The sequence below is a fragment of the Leptopilina boulardi genome, unplaced genomic scaffold (assembly GCF_019393585.1).
Source record: "Leptopilina boulardi isolate dan_hultmark-lab unplaced genomic scaffold, ZJU_Lbou_2.1 LbouV2_325, whole genome shotgun sequence".
NCBI lineage: Eukaryota > Metazoa > Arthropoda > Insecta > Hymenoptera > Figitidae > Leptopilina > Leptopilina boulardi.
In genome coordinates this window covers 5,863,446-5,880,238 of record NW_026137891.1, presented here as the reverse complement: position 1 = coordinate 5,880,238, position 16,793 = coordinate 5,863,446, and the positions used below count along the sequence as shown (strand labels likewise).

The following is a 16,793-nucleotide window of genomic DNA, read 5'->3' as shown; positions in this document are numbered from 1 at the left end:
AAAAACATTAATTTGTTTATAAAAAAGTAATATTTTTTTTATAAAAATTAAAAAAAAATTTTTTTTTGTTTAAATTATTTAAAAGTCGTGAAAAAACTAAACATTTTTTCTCTTATCAAAATTTTTCTAAAGTTGATAGTTTTAAAGATACATGGGATTGAAAATAAGTCTACTTTTGAAAATCTAAAATTTCAAAAATTTATAGTGAGAAAATTTGGCCATAAAAAAAAAAAAAAATACGTATCCTTTTTTTTCAATAAGGAATGAAGAAAAAGTGTTTTTGCCGAATTAAAAATTTGATTGTAAATCTTACGTGGAATCGCCCATATATATTATTATATATATAGGGGAGAGTGACAAACATTGGGACATTCAACACTGGGGCAGGCAAAAAATTAAGTTTATGAAACGTGAATTTTGGCAACACTGATTATAAGGGGTGATTTTTTTACGCTAACTATATTGAATATAAGTTGATTTTCAAATTTTTAAATTAATAAAAATAATAATTTACCTTCTAATATATGATTTCCAACTTGAACAGTATGTATTACATAATAAATTTTAAATAATCAATTCAATTTTTATCAAATTCCACGTGAGATTGAAGGGTCTATCCTCCGATATTTATCATTTCGATAAAAAAATATTAAGTTTCAGACACCAAATCGTGCGCTACGCGGAGAATCACCCATATATATATAAAACAGAGATTTTTTTCGGTCAGGAAAAGTTCTAAAAACCACTTCAGAAATTTTTTCAGTAACCTTTCTTTATCCCAAGTAGCACGTAATATGGTAACATTACAGTAACATTACAATAATATTCAGTAATATTACAGTAATATTACCAGGTATTATTAAATAAGAAAATAAATAAATAATCATAATAAATTACTGTTTTAATTTAGTAATTATATATGTTAACACTGAAGGGACTCCAATCTCACAGCAATTTTCTATGATACATCCCGGACATCCAGAGAGCAGCTATGACTTACTGCTGGGCCATGTTTCCGAGCAGCAAGTAGCACTATTTTTTTGACGTTTTTTTTCATGCAATATGCAGCGCAGAAAATCGCTTTGTTCTTTAATTCAGATAATGGTAATTCACAACTTGTTAACTTATATCCCTTAGAATTTTTTACTAAACAGTTTAAAGTGTGAATCGCTACGATATCTTTATTAGCAATTGTTATAACAACGTTAAACAAAAATATTAATAACATTTAGAAATATTACATGGAGAGAAATTTATGCTACTGGGTAACATAATGATGTTAAGGGCAACCATATTTAGTGCTAAATATACAGACAGCGATATATATTGTAGTATTTACTATCAGATTATTATAGAAATTTGATTGTACAATTTACAATCTTTGATGTTAAAAATTTTATACGATCTCTTTACGTTCTCGAGTGGCAAATATACACGAACCTAACCTCGCTTTTTTTGTAAACTTAAATAATTTCATTTTATTTTAATAAGACATTTCGATAAGAATTTAAACTTTAAACGAAAAAAAACTTACTTGATTTTTGTAATCTTGAAATTTTTTAAAAAATTTTAAGCGAGGTTCTGGTTTTGGTATAATGAGTGATATTGTATCATTGTTCAGTAAGTAAAACGATTCTTCATCAATTTCACCGTCTAAACAACGCAAAATTGTTTTGAGGTTATAAACACGTTCACACTTCAGTTTTCGCTAATTCAATCAAAATAATAAACCTAAGTACCTCCAAAAGATGGAATCAAAGATTCCATATTCCACGACATTAATAAATTTTTAACAAACTCGTCCATTTTTTTATTCACAACTTTTTTCACTATATATAAACACGTGCGTGAAAACACAAGGACCGCAATTGAATAGGCGAAGTATACACCACAATCAGCGCATGCGCTCACATTTAATTTTTACAATATTTGATAGTAGTGACTACAATCCAAAAGCTAACATATTTTACGTCTTTGGGTAACATCTTGGATAGTAAAATGTTGATAGTAGATTCTTGCCAGTAACACAATGATAGTACCTTGTACAATCTTTCTTTTTACTATCAAATTCTTACTATCCATTTCTCTCAGTGTAATATTTTTAAATTTAGAAAACTTCCGTCTATAGGGAAGAAGTTGACAATTTTGCTATAAAATTTGTAAATTTTTATGAGTATAATTATTATTGTAGGAACAGGTGAAAGTGCATTGATTTTAAAAAGTCCCATTTTTAGGCTACATTTTTATGCATATTACTTAATAACTTAGAAACAAAATTTTTTCATTACACGAGTTATATATTAATTTACGCGCAGATAAACAAGACTTATTTTATTGTTTATCTCAAATTTCTACGATTTTTTTTTAAGTTATCATCCTGCAAAGTCGATCAATTCTCAGGGGCAAAGACTTTTTGTGCCGACATTAGGATAAAATTTGTTGCAGTTAATTTTTATACCGATTTTGGGGTAAAAATTCTATTTCTTTTTTTCCTGTAAAATGGTGGTAATATTTACTCTCTAAATCTGAATTAGTAGAAAACTACAAATTAATAGTAAAACGCTGATTACCGACCTAGAAATCTACCTTAACGACTGGTGGTAAAGAATTTTTCTGAATAATGAAGATATAAAAATTATCGACACAGAAATCTACCTTACCGACTGATGGTAAAACAGTTTTGAAAAAGTTAATAAAATTTCAAAAAATAATTCTTTACTATCAGTCGGTAAGGTAGATTTGTATCGGTAAAAACTTCTATTTTAAGTATTAAAACTTAATTTAATACAATGAAACCCACGTATATCGGATACGCATAATTCGCATTCCCGCTTACATTGGATTTTTTCCGGTCCCTTGAAATCCGATATACATGGGTTTCACTGTAATTATATAATATATATTTATAACTATAATTATAGTAAAATATAATTATATAGGTATAATTATTAGAACTATAATTATTTATAATTACAATATAAATATTATAACTATAATTATAACTATTTTATGAAGTTAAACACAACTTTATTTCGTGAGAAAAAATAGCAGTACAAAAGAGAACAAAAAATATAATCAGCTCAGTGTAAAAAGGGTTAATAATATGTAAGTTGGTGAATTTTCTATGACAGAATCTTCCAACTCATCATGAACTAGATATATATAAAACTTCCTTTTTCCCCAGCTCGTTTCATTTATTATTAACATTGTTTAGCATGGACAAGTGTGTTTTGCGTTAATTTATAATTTAAAACAGTATTTGCTGAAAATCTACTAGATTGTTCTGTTTCTTTTCGCTTAAAAAAAATGTTTAAAAAAACAAATTTCTGAAATAGACATATTTCCCACTTTTTTTAAATTAAATAATATTTTGGTATAAAGTTTATGCGATCATCGATTAAAAATAAAAAATATTTTTTACGTATGAAAAATAATAAAAATTTTTGCTTAAAAAAATTTTTCTTTTAAAAATTTATTGATCGAGAGAAACGTTGAAAGAATTTTTTCAAACAAAAAATTATAATTAGTTTTTTAGAAAAATATTTTTTCTTCTATATCATTGATTTATAAACAGTGTGAACTTCACCAACGTTAAATAATCAAATATTTAGAAAATTTTCTATGTAGAAAATTATTTATTTATTTAATATATTTGATTTTTATATTTAATATTTATTAATTTATTAATATTTAAGTCCGTAGATTTGTAAATAAATAAATATTAAATAATAATTTAATGTTAATAATAATAAATTAATATTAACTCACCGTCATCTCGGAACATGGATGATCGATGAATGTGAGTTCCGATTCCTCATCAGTTAACAGGACGCTGACCGTTTTTTCACCAGACTCGTCGTCTGAAACACATATTGCTACAAACTATACCAAAAACTACATTTATAAATTTTAAAAAATTAATTATTACGATTAGAATTTAAAAATTCTTTATAAAACGACAAAAGTGAGTGTAATAAAGAAATTTTTAATAAAAAAAAATTTTCCATAAAAAGCATGTTTTTATGATTAAAAATTATAATTTTACTAGAAATATGAGAATTTTTGTATACAAAAATTGTTGCTCATATAAGCAAAAAAAAAAAGAAAAAAAAATCGACAAAAGTTACACTTATATGATCTTAAACAAGAAATATAGTCATACTGTATATAACTTTCAAACATGAAACAGATTATGCATTTTTTAATATTGCTCATAAAATGAGGTAACTACTTTCAGGTTGACATTTATGATGCAATAATTTTGCAACAAAGTCAAAATTGAAAATTTTGAATTGTTAATTGAAAATTAATAATTGATAATAAATTTACTACATTAGAAAAAAAAATAAATTTAATAAATAAAAATAATAAATAAATTTTTTAAATTAACTTTTTTTTGATATTTTATTATTTTATTTTTATTTATCAACAATTAATAGTTTATAAAAATATTTTTTAATATATTTAATTTTTATGAGTACTAAATATTAATAATGTCCGTGAAAATTGTGAAATATTTTAGCTTCGAGTAATTTCCTTAAAACGAAATTAATATTTTCACAATATGGTTATAAAATAAATGGATTTTCATTTCTGAAAAAAAGAATATACAGATTTTCTAATAATAAAATGAAATTATTTTCTACTTTGAAGATACGGAAACTTTTTTAAAATATAGATTTTATGTCTATGGTTTTTAATAGTATTTACTTTGGAGAAAAGTCAGTGGAAAAGGCATTAGAGTTAAGTTACGAGTTTCAAAGACTTTTTTTTCTTTTTTTTATATAAACGGATTCGTTTCAACTGTTACATAAACGAAACGTGCCTTTGAATACACCTAATTTTATAGTATCCAATTGCTTTGAAATGGTCAAGTCATTTATTTTTGTTTTTTCAAGTATTTTTTTTGTACAATTTTTTTTCGCTATAAAAAATAAAAAAGTTGATGAAATTTTTCCGAATTAAATTAAATTACAATTAATTTTCAGGATTAAGTTTTAAGCTACAGGATGTTGGAAATTTCCAATTTAGTATAACAGCAATATAAAGTTTATATACTCGGATATGTTACGTTGTCACCTGAGTTATAGTTTGAAATCTAAACATGTTCAATTTTGACATATAACATATATACATGAAATTTTATTGCGCATCTATATTTTATATATATGTTTGTATTTAATTGCTTGTAAAATTAACTATTTCGCCCAAAAAGAATAATTTTGATAATCATTTTACTATATCTAAAATTATTATTATAAAAAAAAAATTTATTCTCTCAAAGTCCTGTTTTATTATTTTTTTTGTGTTATATATAAAATAGAGTTTGAAATCAAGGAGTGTCAATGTCAAATGTAAAATGATAAGAATATCGTTATACCTCTATTTTAACCTTATATAACACATGAACGAACGCAAAAGTTTTATTTCCCTTAAAATACACAAAGGCAGAATATCCCATCTCTTATCAGTGAAAATGTTTCACAAAGATAAATCTCGTATAGTAAATTTTTTTTGTGGGGCTATAAAACCTGATATATACGAATAAGGGCTGTATACGAAAATTTACTAAATGGAAGACATTTAAAATTATTTCTTTTATGTCAAATATTATATATCTTATATTGTCGACTCTGCAAAAATAAAAAATTTTTTAAATAATATTTTTTATCTTTTTAATAAAATTTTCCATTTTATTGTACATTTAAAAAAAAATTTATCTTTTAATATTCAAAAATACGTTTCCTGGAAATATAAAATTGATGTATTTTTAAACTGTTTTTTAAGTACAAAATTCAACCTGGTTTTCTAAAACTATGAAAACCACAAAAATTTTAAAAATTCTACCTCATTATTTCTTTTGTAATTTTTTTAAGTACCGGAAAATCCGCGTCCTATTATGTACTTGAGAAATAATTTCAAGTCTCAATTCAGTGATCAATATTATAATGCTAATCAAATTTTCTTTTTTTTCAACAACGCAATTCAAGGTAAAAAAAAGCTTGCGCTGAGAACTTTTTTCCAGGAAGAAAAGTTTTTTTTTCTTGTATGAAGAGAATCAAGATCCTGTTGAAGCAAATCACTGGCAATTTCGATTGGACGAACGTGTTTAAACTTTCTTTTCCATCTAAGTCTCGTTTTTTTTTTAGACGCATTGATTTTGTGTTGGTTTTAATTGGAAGTTGACTGTCTATACATGTGACTAAAGATTCTAAAAGAACATTTTTAAAGGTTTAAAGAGTATTGTGAAACTACTAATGACTTTGAAGAAAAGACACTTCGAGTTCTCTTCGATCATTGCCTCCAATCAATGAACTAATCGGCTTTGTAAAAAAAAAGTTTTCTTTTTATTATACGACAAAAAAGAAAACATTTTTTTATAATAACACTTTTCTATTATATAATTATATTTCTAGTAAATTATAATTATAATTGCGAAAAAAATTATAATTGTGTGTATTACAACTAAAATTAAATATTAATATTATTAAAGAGGCTCATAATTATTCTGTAAAAATTATAATTTACAATTTTCATTTTAAAGAATTATTAGATTATTTTGAAGACGAATCTTCATTTTTTCGAATTATCATTTGATAGAATTTTTTTTTAACAAATTTTTACTTTACAGAATTTTTATGTAGAGAATTTTTATTAGGCAGAATTATTATTTTACAGAATTTCTCTTTACACAGTTTTTTTATTTACAAGAATTCTAATTTAACTGAATTTTAATTGATTTTGATTATTAATTTTAATTAACACAATTTTAAGTGATCCGAATTTTTAAATATCAGAATTTTCAATTAACCGAATCATTGTTCTCCGAAATTCGTCTCCGAACTTTTGTTTGTACAAATTGTTATTTGTTAAACTTTTAAAACACCAAATTTTCACTTGTCCAAAATTGCAAATGGCCTAACAAATAATATAATGGACAAAATTATTTCGACGCAATTTTAAAAATTTACCAATATTTTCTTGATAATTTCTGATTGGCGAATTATTATATTCTGATTATTCGGTCATTGACAATTTCAGACAAGTATGAAAACTCATTTTTTTAAAAAAATTTTATCAAATCACAAATCGTGCAAATAAAAATTATGACAAAATGAAGATTCGGTGAATTGGAATTTCTGACATTTAAAAATTCGAATCACTTAAAACTCCGTTCAATTCAAAAAATAGGAATTATGCTTAATTAAAATTCGGTTAAATTAGAATTCTTTCCAATAAAAAGTTTGATAAATAAAAATTCTGTCAAATAAAAATTTTGCCAAATCAAAAATTTTGTACATAAAAATTCGTTTAAAAAGAAATTTTGTTAAATACAAATTCAAAAATTAAAAATTATTTTAAAAAATAAAGTATTTAATAAGATTTTTTAAAATCTTACACGGAAAAAAGGAATTGCTTACAGATGCTAACTGATGTTTGCTGTCAAATCTATCAAAATAAGCAATATCAGTCTTAATTTTTAAAAATTTACTGTCACAGCAAACTTTTTCTATGTGTGTGACTAATTTTGATTATAAATATTTCGGGGCAATTAACAGTTAATAGATGTTCGTTTATTCGTTTAGATTAATTGTACAACATGTTTCGGCAATGAATTTTATTTATTTATTTAATTAATTTAGTACAATTGATCTAAACGAATAAACGAACATACATTATTGTTAAAGGCCTCGAAATATTTATAATCAAAATTAGTTACACGCATAGAAAAAGTTTGCCATGAGAGCGAAATATTTGCCGTCACATTAAGTTACGTTAGCTAATTTAGGGACAGCAAACAAATTTGCTGTGAGGTCAAAAAAGTTTGCTGTGACAGTAAATTTTAAAAAATTAAGACTAATATTTTTTATCACAGGAAACTTTTTTGTTGTCATAGCAAAAAATTTAGCTGTGGTTACTAATTTTAATAGATCGGATAGCAAACATCAGTTAGCATCTGTAAGGAATTCCTTTTTTTCCGTGTAACATAATGATTTTTACGGAGTAATCATGCGTCCCTTATTAAATACAACTAGAATTTTTTTTTTTTTATAAGAAATGAAATAAAATTGTGCAAAAAAGAAACTCACCAATTGATGTATCGTAGGCGTGTAAATATTCGGAAGTCATAAATTGGGAGACGAGTGAACTTTTTCCAACTGCTGAAGCTCCGAGCATTAAAACCCGAAAGGGAGCAGGACCCTGGGAAGCACTACTTTCTCGTGAACTGGCCAAAGAATTTGCTGCTGAATTTCTCGCAGACCCTGGATATGAAGCCGTTAAATGCTCCGTGCTACAAAAAAGAGAAATAAATGAAATTAATTAAATTTTAAAAATAGTTTTATTTTTTTCACTCTTTCTCTTTTTTTTTTGTTGATGAAACAATAAACATGCATCCAGTGAAAGGATCTATCTGAACATCACGCGCGAGTTGGATAATAAACCACATGTCACTGCTTTAATTCACTTCATGGTAAATTTATCTGTCAGATAAGTGAGTAACATTGTATAGTACGGCAAATACAAATTGCAAAATCTGCCTTGATAAATGTTTCTGGTTAATTGAACCAAGTCAGTGCAAAATTAGTTCAATTTTGGTCACGAAAATTTAATTACTCATATATACATACACAAACACTGGAAGATATACGCTTATTGAGTATTTTGACATCAATTGTATATTACATGATTTTGATTGGCGTATCATTAGATTCCCTAATAAATGGGTTTTGTTGCAAATTTCGAGAATATAATCATCTTTTCAACACATCATAATTATTATGTATTTATGACAGGGTTAACTGCTTTGACAAACAATTTTTGCAGTCAGTTAAAAGTTTTCTCTGAACCAAATATATTACTTTTTTTCTATTAATACAATTTTTTTGTTAGTTCAAACAAAATTTATTTGAGTCACACAACATTTGTTTGATTCAAACAAAAATTTGATCCAACCAAAATTTATTTGATCCAAACAAAATTTATTTCAGTAATACATTTGTTTGGTTCAAACAAAATTTATTTGATTAAACAAAAAATTTATTTAACTCAAATAAATATTTACTTTACTTAAATAAACATTTGGTTTATTTTCATAAATTGTTGGAACAAGGAAATAATATGATAGAACCAAATAAACTTTTGTTTCATTAAACCGAAAGGTTAACTGTACTAAAAGAAACTTTATTTGATTCCAAAAATCGGTTACTTGACTATTATCAAATAAATATTTATTTGTATACAAATAATTATTATTTGAGCTAATTAAATACAGTGAAACCCACATATATCGGATTTGGAGAGGACACAAGTACGTCCAATGTACGTGGATCTTATTGTAATAAAATAATAAATAAATAAAAATTTTTCTTTGTAATGCGTGTTTGCAAAATCAAATTTCATTTGCGAGCGCTACGTGATCATTAGGGTTATTTCACATTAGGGTATAAATATTTAAAAACTAAAGATATAAAAAATACCGACATAGAAATCTACCTTACCTACTGATGGTAAAGAAATTTTTTTGGAAAATGTTACTATAAAAAATTACCGACACAGAAATCTACTTTACCGACTGATAGTAATACAGTTTTCCGAAAAATGAAAATATAAAAATTACTGACACATAAATCTACATTACCGGCTGATAATAAAACAGATTTTTGGAAAATTAAAATATAAAAATTATCGACATGGAAAACTACATTACCGACTGATGGTAAAATTTGTTTTTTAATTTTTTCAACTTTTCAAGACTGTTTTACCATCAGTCGGTAAGGTAGATTTCTATGTCGGTAATTTTTTATATTAGCACTTTCCAAAAAAATTTCTTTACCATCTTGATAAATAAAAATTATTTGGTTCAAATAAATATGTATTTGATAAACTATTATTTGAATAAAATAAATTTTTCTTTCAGTGTTTTATCACATCGTTTAACGAAAAATATTGAATGCTTTTTCTTAGAACAATTTTAAATATAAAACTTCGTGTGTGGCGATTCGATTTTTATAACGGGAATAAAAAAACTCAAGTGGCAAAAGCAGTGAAAAGTATATAAGAAAGCAAAACGGATCAAGTGGACATTTGAAAGGACGTTGTTCCTCTTGTTGTGGGAGAGGTCATGACAAACTAGAGCATTGAATTTAATGCTCTGAGAAAGTATTACCGGCGCGCGCTTCTCAAATATCAAAAAGCAATAGAGGCGAAAATATGCTAAAATAAACGCGTATTCAACGAAAGAAAAAACTCAGTAAATATATTTTATTATTATTTTTTTTGTTTTCGTATTCTTTTCCTTTTTCATCAAAAGCACTTTTTATTAATAGAATTATTTTCGAATTAGCTCATGGGCTTTAAACTTGGAGAATTTTCATAGAATTTTGTGAATCGTGAAAATGTACCCGTTCCATTATATCCGAACCTCGCAAAATTCACACCTGCCTCCCCCCCTCCTTTCACGTGTTGGGTTGTCAAAGCCATGAAAAAAAATATAACAACATAAAAGCTTCACTGAGACGAAAAACTTGTGACCCGTGTAATATTCTGACCAAAATATGAACTATCTCTGTCTCTTTTTCTCTTTCACTTGTTAGTGGTGAAAGAAAACTGTTTATGATTAACGAGCCGTGACAAATTTCAATAAATTACAAAATATATAGATTTAAACAAAAATTTTATCGCAAATAATAAAATTTTTATTAACTTTTTAATTTAATCTATTTTTTTATTCGCGAATTAAAAAAAAATTTACCTGAGCGAATCACTAGAACAGCAAAAGTTTTAATTGTTTCAATTAAATCTTTCATTATATTCTAGTGAAACCTTTTGCTGCTTCAGATTAATTTTTTTTTTTACGCAAATTCAATAACCAAAAAAATGTGAGGCTTAAATATAAATTCTAAAACTCTATTATTAGAATTTTTATTTAATAGAATTTTAAAATAAAATTTTTATTGAGCCGAATTTTATTTTTTCTCATTATTATTTTGTAGAATTTTCATTAAACCGATTTTCTAAATTAGAGAATTTTTATATAAGCGAAAATTTACTTCACAGAATTTTTATATGTTCGAATTTTCATTTGTCAGAATTTTTATTTGCATGATTTCGGCGCCATTTTTAAAATCAACCAATCAAAAATTATCCATAAAATTGTGATTGGTTCCTTTTAAAAATCGCGCTAAAATCTTTCTGTCAATTGTTGGTTCGGACATTTTCAATTTCGGATGATTTTTCAAACTAATGAAAATTTATCTAAAAGAAAATTCTATGTAATATAAACACTGAAAAAAACATGATCTCAAATTGAGTACGAAATTCATACTCGATTTGATACGTATCAAAAATGAGTAATTATATAAAAACCCAAAAAATATAACAAATTTCTAATAAGAATAACAAACTAAACTTATTATAGTGTTTAATTTAAAACGTAAATGCTTGTAATCGTGTAGTAATATTTTAAGTAAGAGAAACATATTTTTAGGTTAGGAACGTGAAAACATGTGTTTTGACAGCAAAAACAATTCTGGCAACCTAAACAATGGCGCAAATTTTGAAAACCGGTAAAATTAATTATTATTTAAATAAACAATGATTAATATTTTTGCACTGATGTTAAGAATCTATTTAATATTATTCAAATATTAGAAAAAAATTATTTAAATTGTAAATCAATTTAAAAATGATACGAACCTAAAAATCTGAAATTAAGGCGCTCTCAAATTGAGTAACTTGAAGTTTGTCATTTTCTCAATTTGATACCGATTTCAAAATGAGTTACAAAAAAAATGAGTCTAGGTTTTTTATGTGAAATTCTACCTAATAAAAATTCATTAAAATGGCTATTACATTAATTTAAAATTTGAGCAAATAAAAATTCCGACAAATGAAAATTCGAAGAAATAAAAATTCTCTACAGTGAATTTCTATTATATAAAAATTTTGTAATATAGAAAATCGTTTTAATGAAAATTCTGCAAAATATTGAATTGCTTTCTTTTCATGGAAATAAAAAGAGATTTCCGATTTTAAATATCCAAGAATAATAATTCGATATTAATAATAATAATAATAATAATTTCGCTTGTCATGGAATATTCAAATATGATAAACGGGCATAATTCTTGGCTGAGCTGTCAAATTGGTTTATAGTTATAGCTTCCAGGTTTGATAATATCTATAATACTGTTCACACTAACTTATTTGGTCAGGGTCTGTTGTACGTCAAAACTGTCGATTCAGCACACGAAATACCAAGTATATTATTCGCCATGAGTAGGATTTCTTGAAACTTGGTCAATAATATACAAAAGTTTCCTCTTGTTATATATATTTATTTTCTTTTTTTTTCTCAATACTATTGATGTACAATTCCAATCAAAGTTTCACACTTTCTTTCAATATTTCTATATCTACAACTGATAGACTCTCTTTCTCTCTCTTTTTTTTTCTCTATCTCGAAAGCTCCATCTGGTATTTTAAAAAATGGATGCCACAATATTATTCTTTCCTGACAGAAAGGCGTTTCGTAGATTTTCAGATACATTTACCTTATCGATTTTGAATACATTATTTCTTGAATTATTAACACATAGCTCGGCTATTAGACGGCTATTTTAAAACCCAATGGCAATAAATTACGAACTACATTTGGCTTTTTTTGGTATAAGACATAAAAAAAGGGGTATACTTTATTTGTAAAGTACTGTTAGATTTTTAAATCTCAATTTTTTTTGTTTATTGCTTCACATATGCGTATATCATTGTGAGAAAATGTGTAAGAATTAGTAACTGACTTTCAGCCTTTAAATTAGTTAAATTTTACTAATTTATTAGTAAATTTTTTACTATTATCTAGTTAAATTACTAATTTTACTAATAATTTTACTTTTTTTACATTTACTAAATCAGTTAAAGTTTACTAATACACAAGCTCTCTAGATTAATAAAGAAATTTACTAAGAATTAGTAGGGTCAGTTGGGGTAAAAGGGGACAAAATCGCTATTTTTCACAAATTACGTAAGTTTCTTCCTTTAAAAGGTAATATTTACGAGTTTATTTTTTTAAGTTGTTATTTACATTCCCAGGATTAATTTTATGCAGCAAAAAAAAATTTAAATAAGCTTTAAACGCATGAAACTGACTGTCCCCATTTACCCCCAAAATTTAGAAAATTTCATGAAATTTGGGGTAAATGGGGACAGCATAGTTTCTAAGAAAGTTTTAAGAAAAAAGTTTCCTTAAGTATATTACTGTATTAAGGGATGAAAAAACTTGAAAAAAATTTGTAGTAGATATATAATAGTTGAACCAATTGAAATTTTTTTTATTTCAGTATTTTGTCTCGCAAAATGTCTGTAAAAACAGACTTAAAAATCATACCAAATTTTTTTCTTATTCTTTATGACTCCCATAACAGAAATTCATATGAATTTTTGATTTTTGTTAATTTGGTTAATAGTGACAAGCTGTCCCCATTTACCCCAAAAATTTGAAAACTCAGGGTAAATGGGGACAGCTTGTCATTATTAACCAAATTGACAAAAATTCAAATGAATTTCTGTTATATAAGTCATAAGGAATAAGAAAAAAATTTGGTATGATTTTTAAGTCTGTTTTCTTTGAAATTCTCGACAAAATACTGAAACAGTTTGACTTTGACTTTCAAGTTTTTATGCAATTCAAAGTATAATTTAAATTACAGTTAATAATTAAATTTTTCATTAAATTAGATTTAGAGAGTATTTTTCAATTTTCTCGCTATTTTAAACAATTGTTAAATTTTACAAATATGCAATAATTCTAGAAATTCTATATTTTTTACAATAATATTTGGTATTCACTTTATCTAAAGAATATTTCCTAATAATTGAATTTTATAAGAAAATAAAAATTTAGAAATGAAACTTTAGAATAGAAAATGAAAATAATAATTATTAATTAATTATTTACTATTAAATAGTAAAAATACATTAAAATAAAGTTAGAAAATATTTTTCAGAAAAAGTATATTACCATCGCAATTATACAATAATGTCGATTCATAAACAAATTAACGGTAACAATTCTTCTTTCCTTCCAAATTTTTAGCTATCCTTAAATTTGAAACTTGACATTTTTTTTTTCCTCCTCTTAGGAATATATTTTAACTACATTTTTTTCCATTGATTTAAATCAAAGTATATAGGATAATAGGGAATTTTAAATTCAAATTTACATTTAAAAATTGAAGGAAGGTAAATCGATGTTTAAAAGTGGATGGTTTTTCGCAGTAAGGCAAGACCAAGGCAAGACTTTCAAGGGTTTTATGGCTTAGAAAGGAAAAGATCTAGAATCCCTTAAGTGCAGAGGGACAGGAGGGGAGAAAAGACAGATAGGATAACAATAAGCATTAAACTTTGAAAATTTCCTACATTGTTCTTTTTTTTTTACTTCTTCTCGATCGAGAAACTTTTTTCTTAGACTTATACTGGAGAACGCTTATCTCTTCCATGACATCTTTCCGGTGTAATACTTGATCTCATGCTGATGTGGATGATTCTCTAAGGTCCAACACGTGTGTCTACGTCACCCCAACTCCACACGTAAACTCACGCGTTCGATCTAGAGCCATAATCCAATATTTCCGGATCATTTTCCCCCTTTTTTTCTGCAAGATGTTGATTTTTTCCAGGTTTTTTAAAGAAACTCTTCATTTAAACGAAATCTTCACTCTTGAAATTAGTTCTAAGCCAAGAGAAAATAAACCTTATTTACCTTAATTCCAATTCATTTTATCTTTTTCAATTATCTTTTTTATGAATAATAAAAAGAAAATGCAGATATTAAGATAAATATAGTTTAGATAAATTCTAGATACATTTTTTTTAATATTTCAATTATTTTTCAACAGAAAAAAATAGTAAAAATTTTATTTTTAGTATCGTTGTCGATGAAATATTTGAACTATGTATACCAAGTATGTCAGAATATTTCCTAAGATAACAGTTTCTATTTATTCAGTATCTCTATCCAACTCAAGTCAGAGTCATATTTGTCTAAGTTTAAAGTTATATATATATTCAACTATTGATAATTCTGAAGGTTCTAATAATAGACTTGTCAAGTTTATAAATAATTCAAATGAAAGAACAATGGGATAAAATATCTTAACAAGAATCTTAACAAAGCGTCGTTTTTCCCAAGAGAATGAGAGAGAGAAAGAGAGAAAAAACAGAAAAGAGGGAAGATTTAAGAAAATTAAGGAACTCTTACCAAAAAAAAGAAAACCCTCCTGTATAACCTGGGGCTGATTTTCACCCTAGACATGAATTTCAACGAAAAAACATTGATCCCAAAAAAAAGTTTTTAGTCATGGTAGATTTAGCTATATAAATTTCTAATCTGTTTTAGCTAAATTACAAACAGAAAATACATAAAGTATTTTTTTTGTACTATTTCTAATATTCCTAATTACAAAAATTTTTATTTCCAAATAAAATATGAATTCTCATAAACAATATTTTAAAAAAATCAAAACAACTTTTGGTAAAATATATTTTTTATAAGAATTCGCATCATTCATTTGGAAATAAACAAATTTTTGAAATATGAATAATGTTAGGAATATATAAAAAAAATAAAGTATAGGTATTACAGAAAGTTTTTTTTATATGAATTCACATCCTCTATTTAGAAATGAAAAAATGTGTTAATTAAAAATATTTAATTATTTATTCATTTATTTATTTTAAAATGTAAACCCGATTTTATTTAAATTATATTATATTTAAAAAAAATAAATGAAATAAATAATCAAATGAAAAAACGTTTTATAAAATATTTTATTTTTGTTACATTTCTAATATTTTTAAATAAAAATTTTTTTATCTTCCTAATATTATTCTTGTGGAAGAATTTCTTTAATTTCCAAATAAAAGTTGTGAATTGTCATAAAATAAATAAATAATAATCAAAATGAAAAAACTTTTTGTATAATAATATTTTTTTGCATACATCTATTATTTTTAATTGAAAAAAATTTTTTATTTCCAAATAAATCCAATAAACTTTTTTGTAAAATATTTTTTGTTATATTTTTAATAATCTCAATTAAAAAATTTTTTCATTTTCCAATAAAAGATGTCAATTTTTATTAAAAAAAAAAAAATAAATAATAATCAAATAAAACAAACTCTTTATAAAATATTTTTTTTTATATTTTTAATATTCTTAATGAAAAAAAATTTCTATTTCCAAATAGAAGATATGAATTTTTCTGAACAAAATAAAAAAAAATTTTTGTAAAACATTTTGTTATATTTCTAACATATTTTTGTAAGTCGGTTTAGATTGTAATATAAATAAATATTCCTTAAAATTTTTTTTTAATTTCCAAATAGAAGATGTGAATTCTTATAAAAAAATAAATCAAATAAGAAATCTTTTTGTAAAATAATTTTTTTTTTGTTTTCTTCCTAATATACTTAAGAGCATTTGAACCTTCGTGACGTCACAAATCATGGCGCATGACACGCAAACTTCTCAGGTATGTGAAAAGCACAATTTTGAATATTTTTTAAAAAAACCTTTTGGAAAATGTTCAGAATAACATAGACTCTGTCTGTTATGTGCGGAAAATTCAAAATTTTGCGTTTAAAACGTTTTTTAAACAATGTTAAGGTCACAAATCATGGCGCATGACACGCAAACTTCTCAGGTATGTGAAAAGCACAATTTTGAATATTTTTTAAAAAAACTTTTTGGAAAATGTTCAGTATAACATAGACTCTGTCTGTTATGTGCGAAA

The 16,793-nt window shown here is 24.9% G+C and overlaps 1 protein-coding gene across 4 annotated transcripts in view; it reads right to left on the bottom strand.

Annotated features, from left to right (window-relative positions):
- The window catches only part of LOC127284626 (probable serine/threonine-protein kinase MARK-A), a 120,710-nt gene that overhangs the window by 48,199 nt on the left and 55,718 nt on the right, over positions 1 to 16,793 (bottom strand). For 3 of the 4 annotated variants that reach the window (XM_051310161.1, XM_051310163.1, XM_051310164.1), the window contains 2 exons: positions 8,091 to 8,293; positions 3,769 to 3,875 (listed from right to left, as the gene is read on the bottom strand). In XM_051310161.1, coding sequence (XP_051166118.1) covers positions 3,769 to 3,875; positions 8,091 to 8,293 — 310 coding nt within the window. The remainder of the gene's footprint in view (positions 1 to 3,768; positions 3,876 to 8,090; positions 8,294 to 16,793) is intronic. The other variant, XM_051310162.1, reaches the window with a different exon arrangement.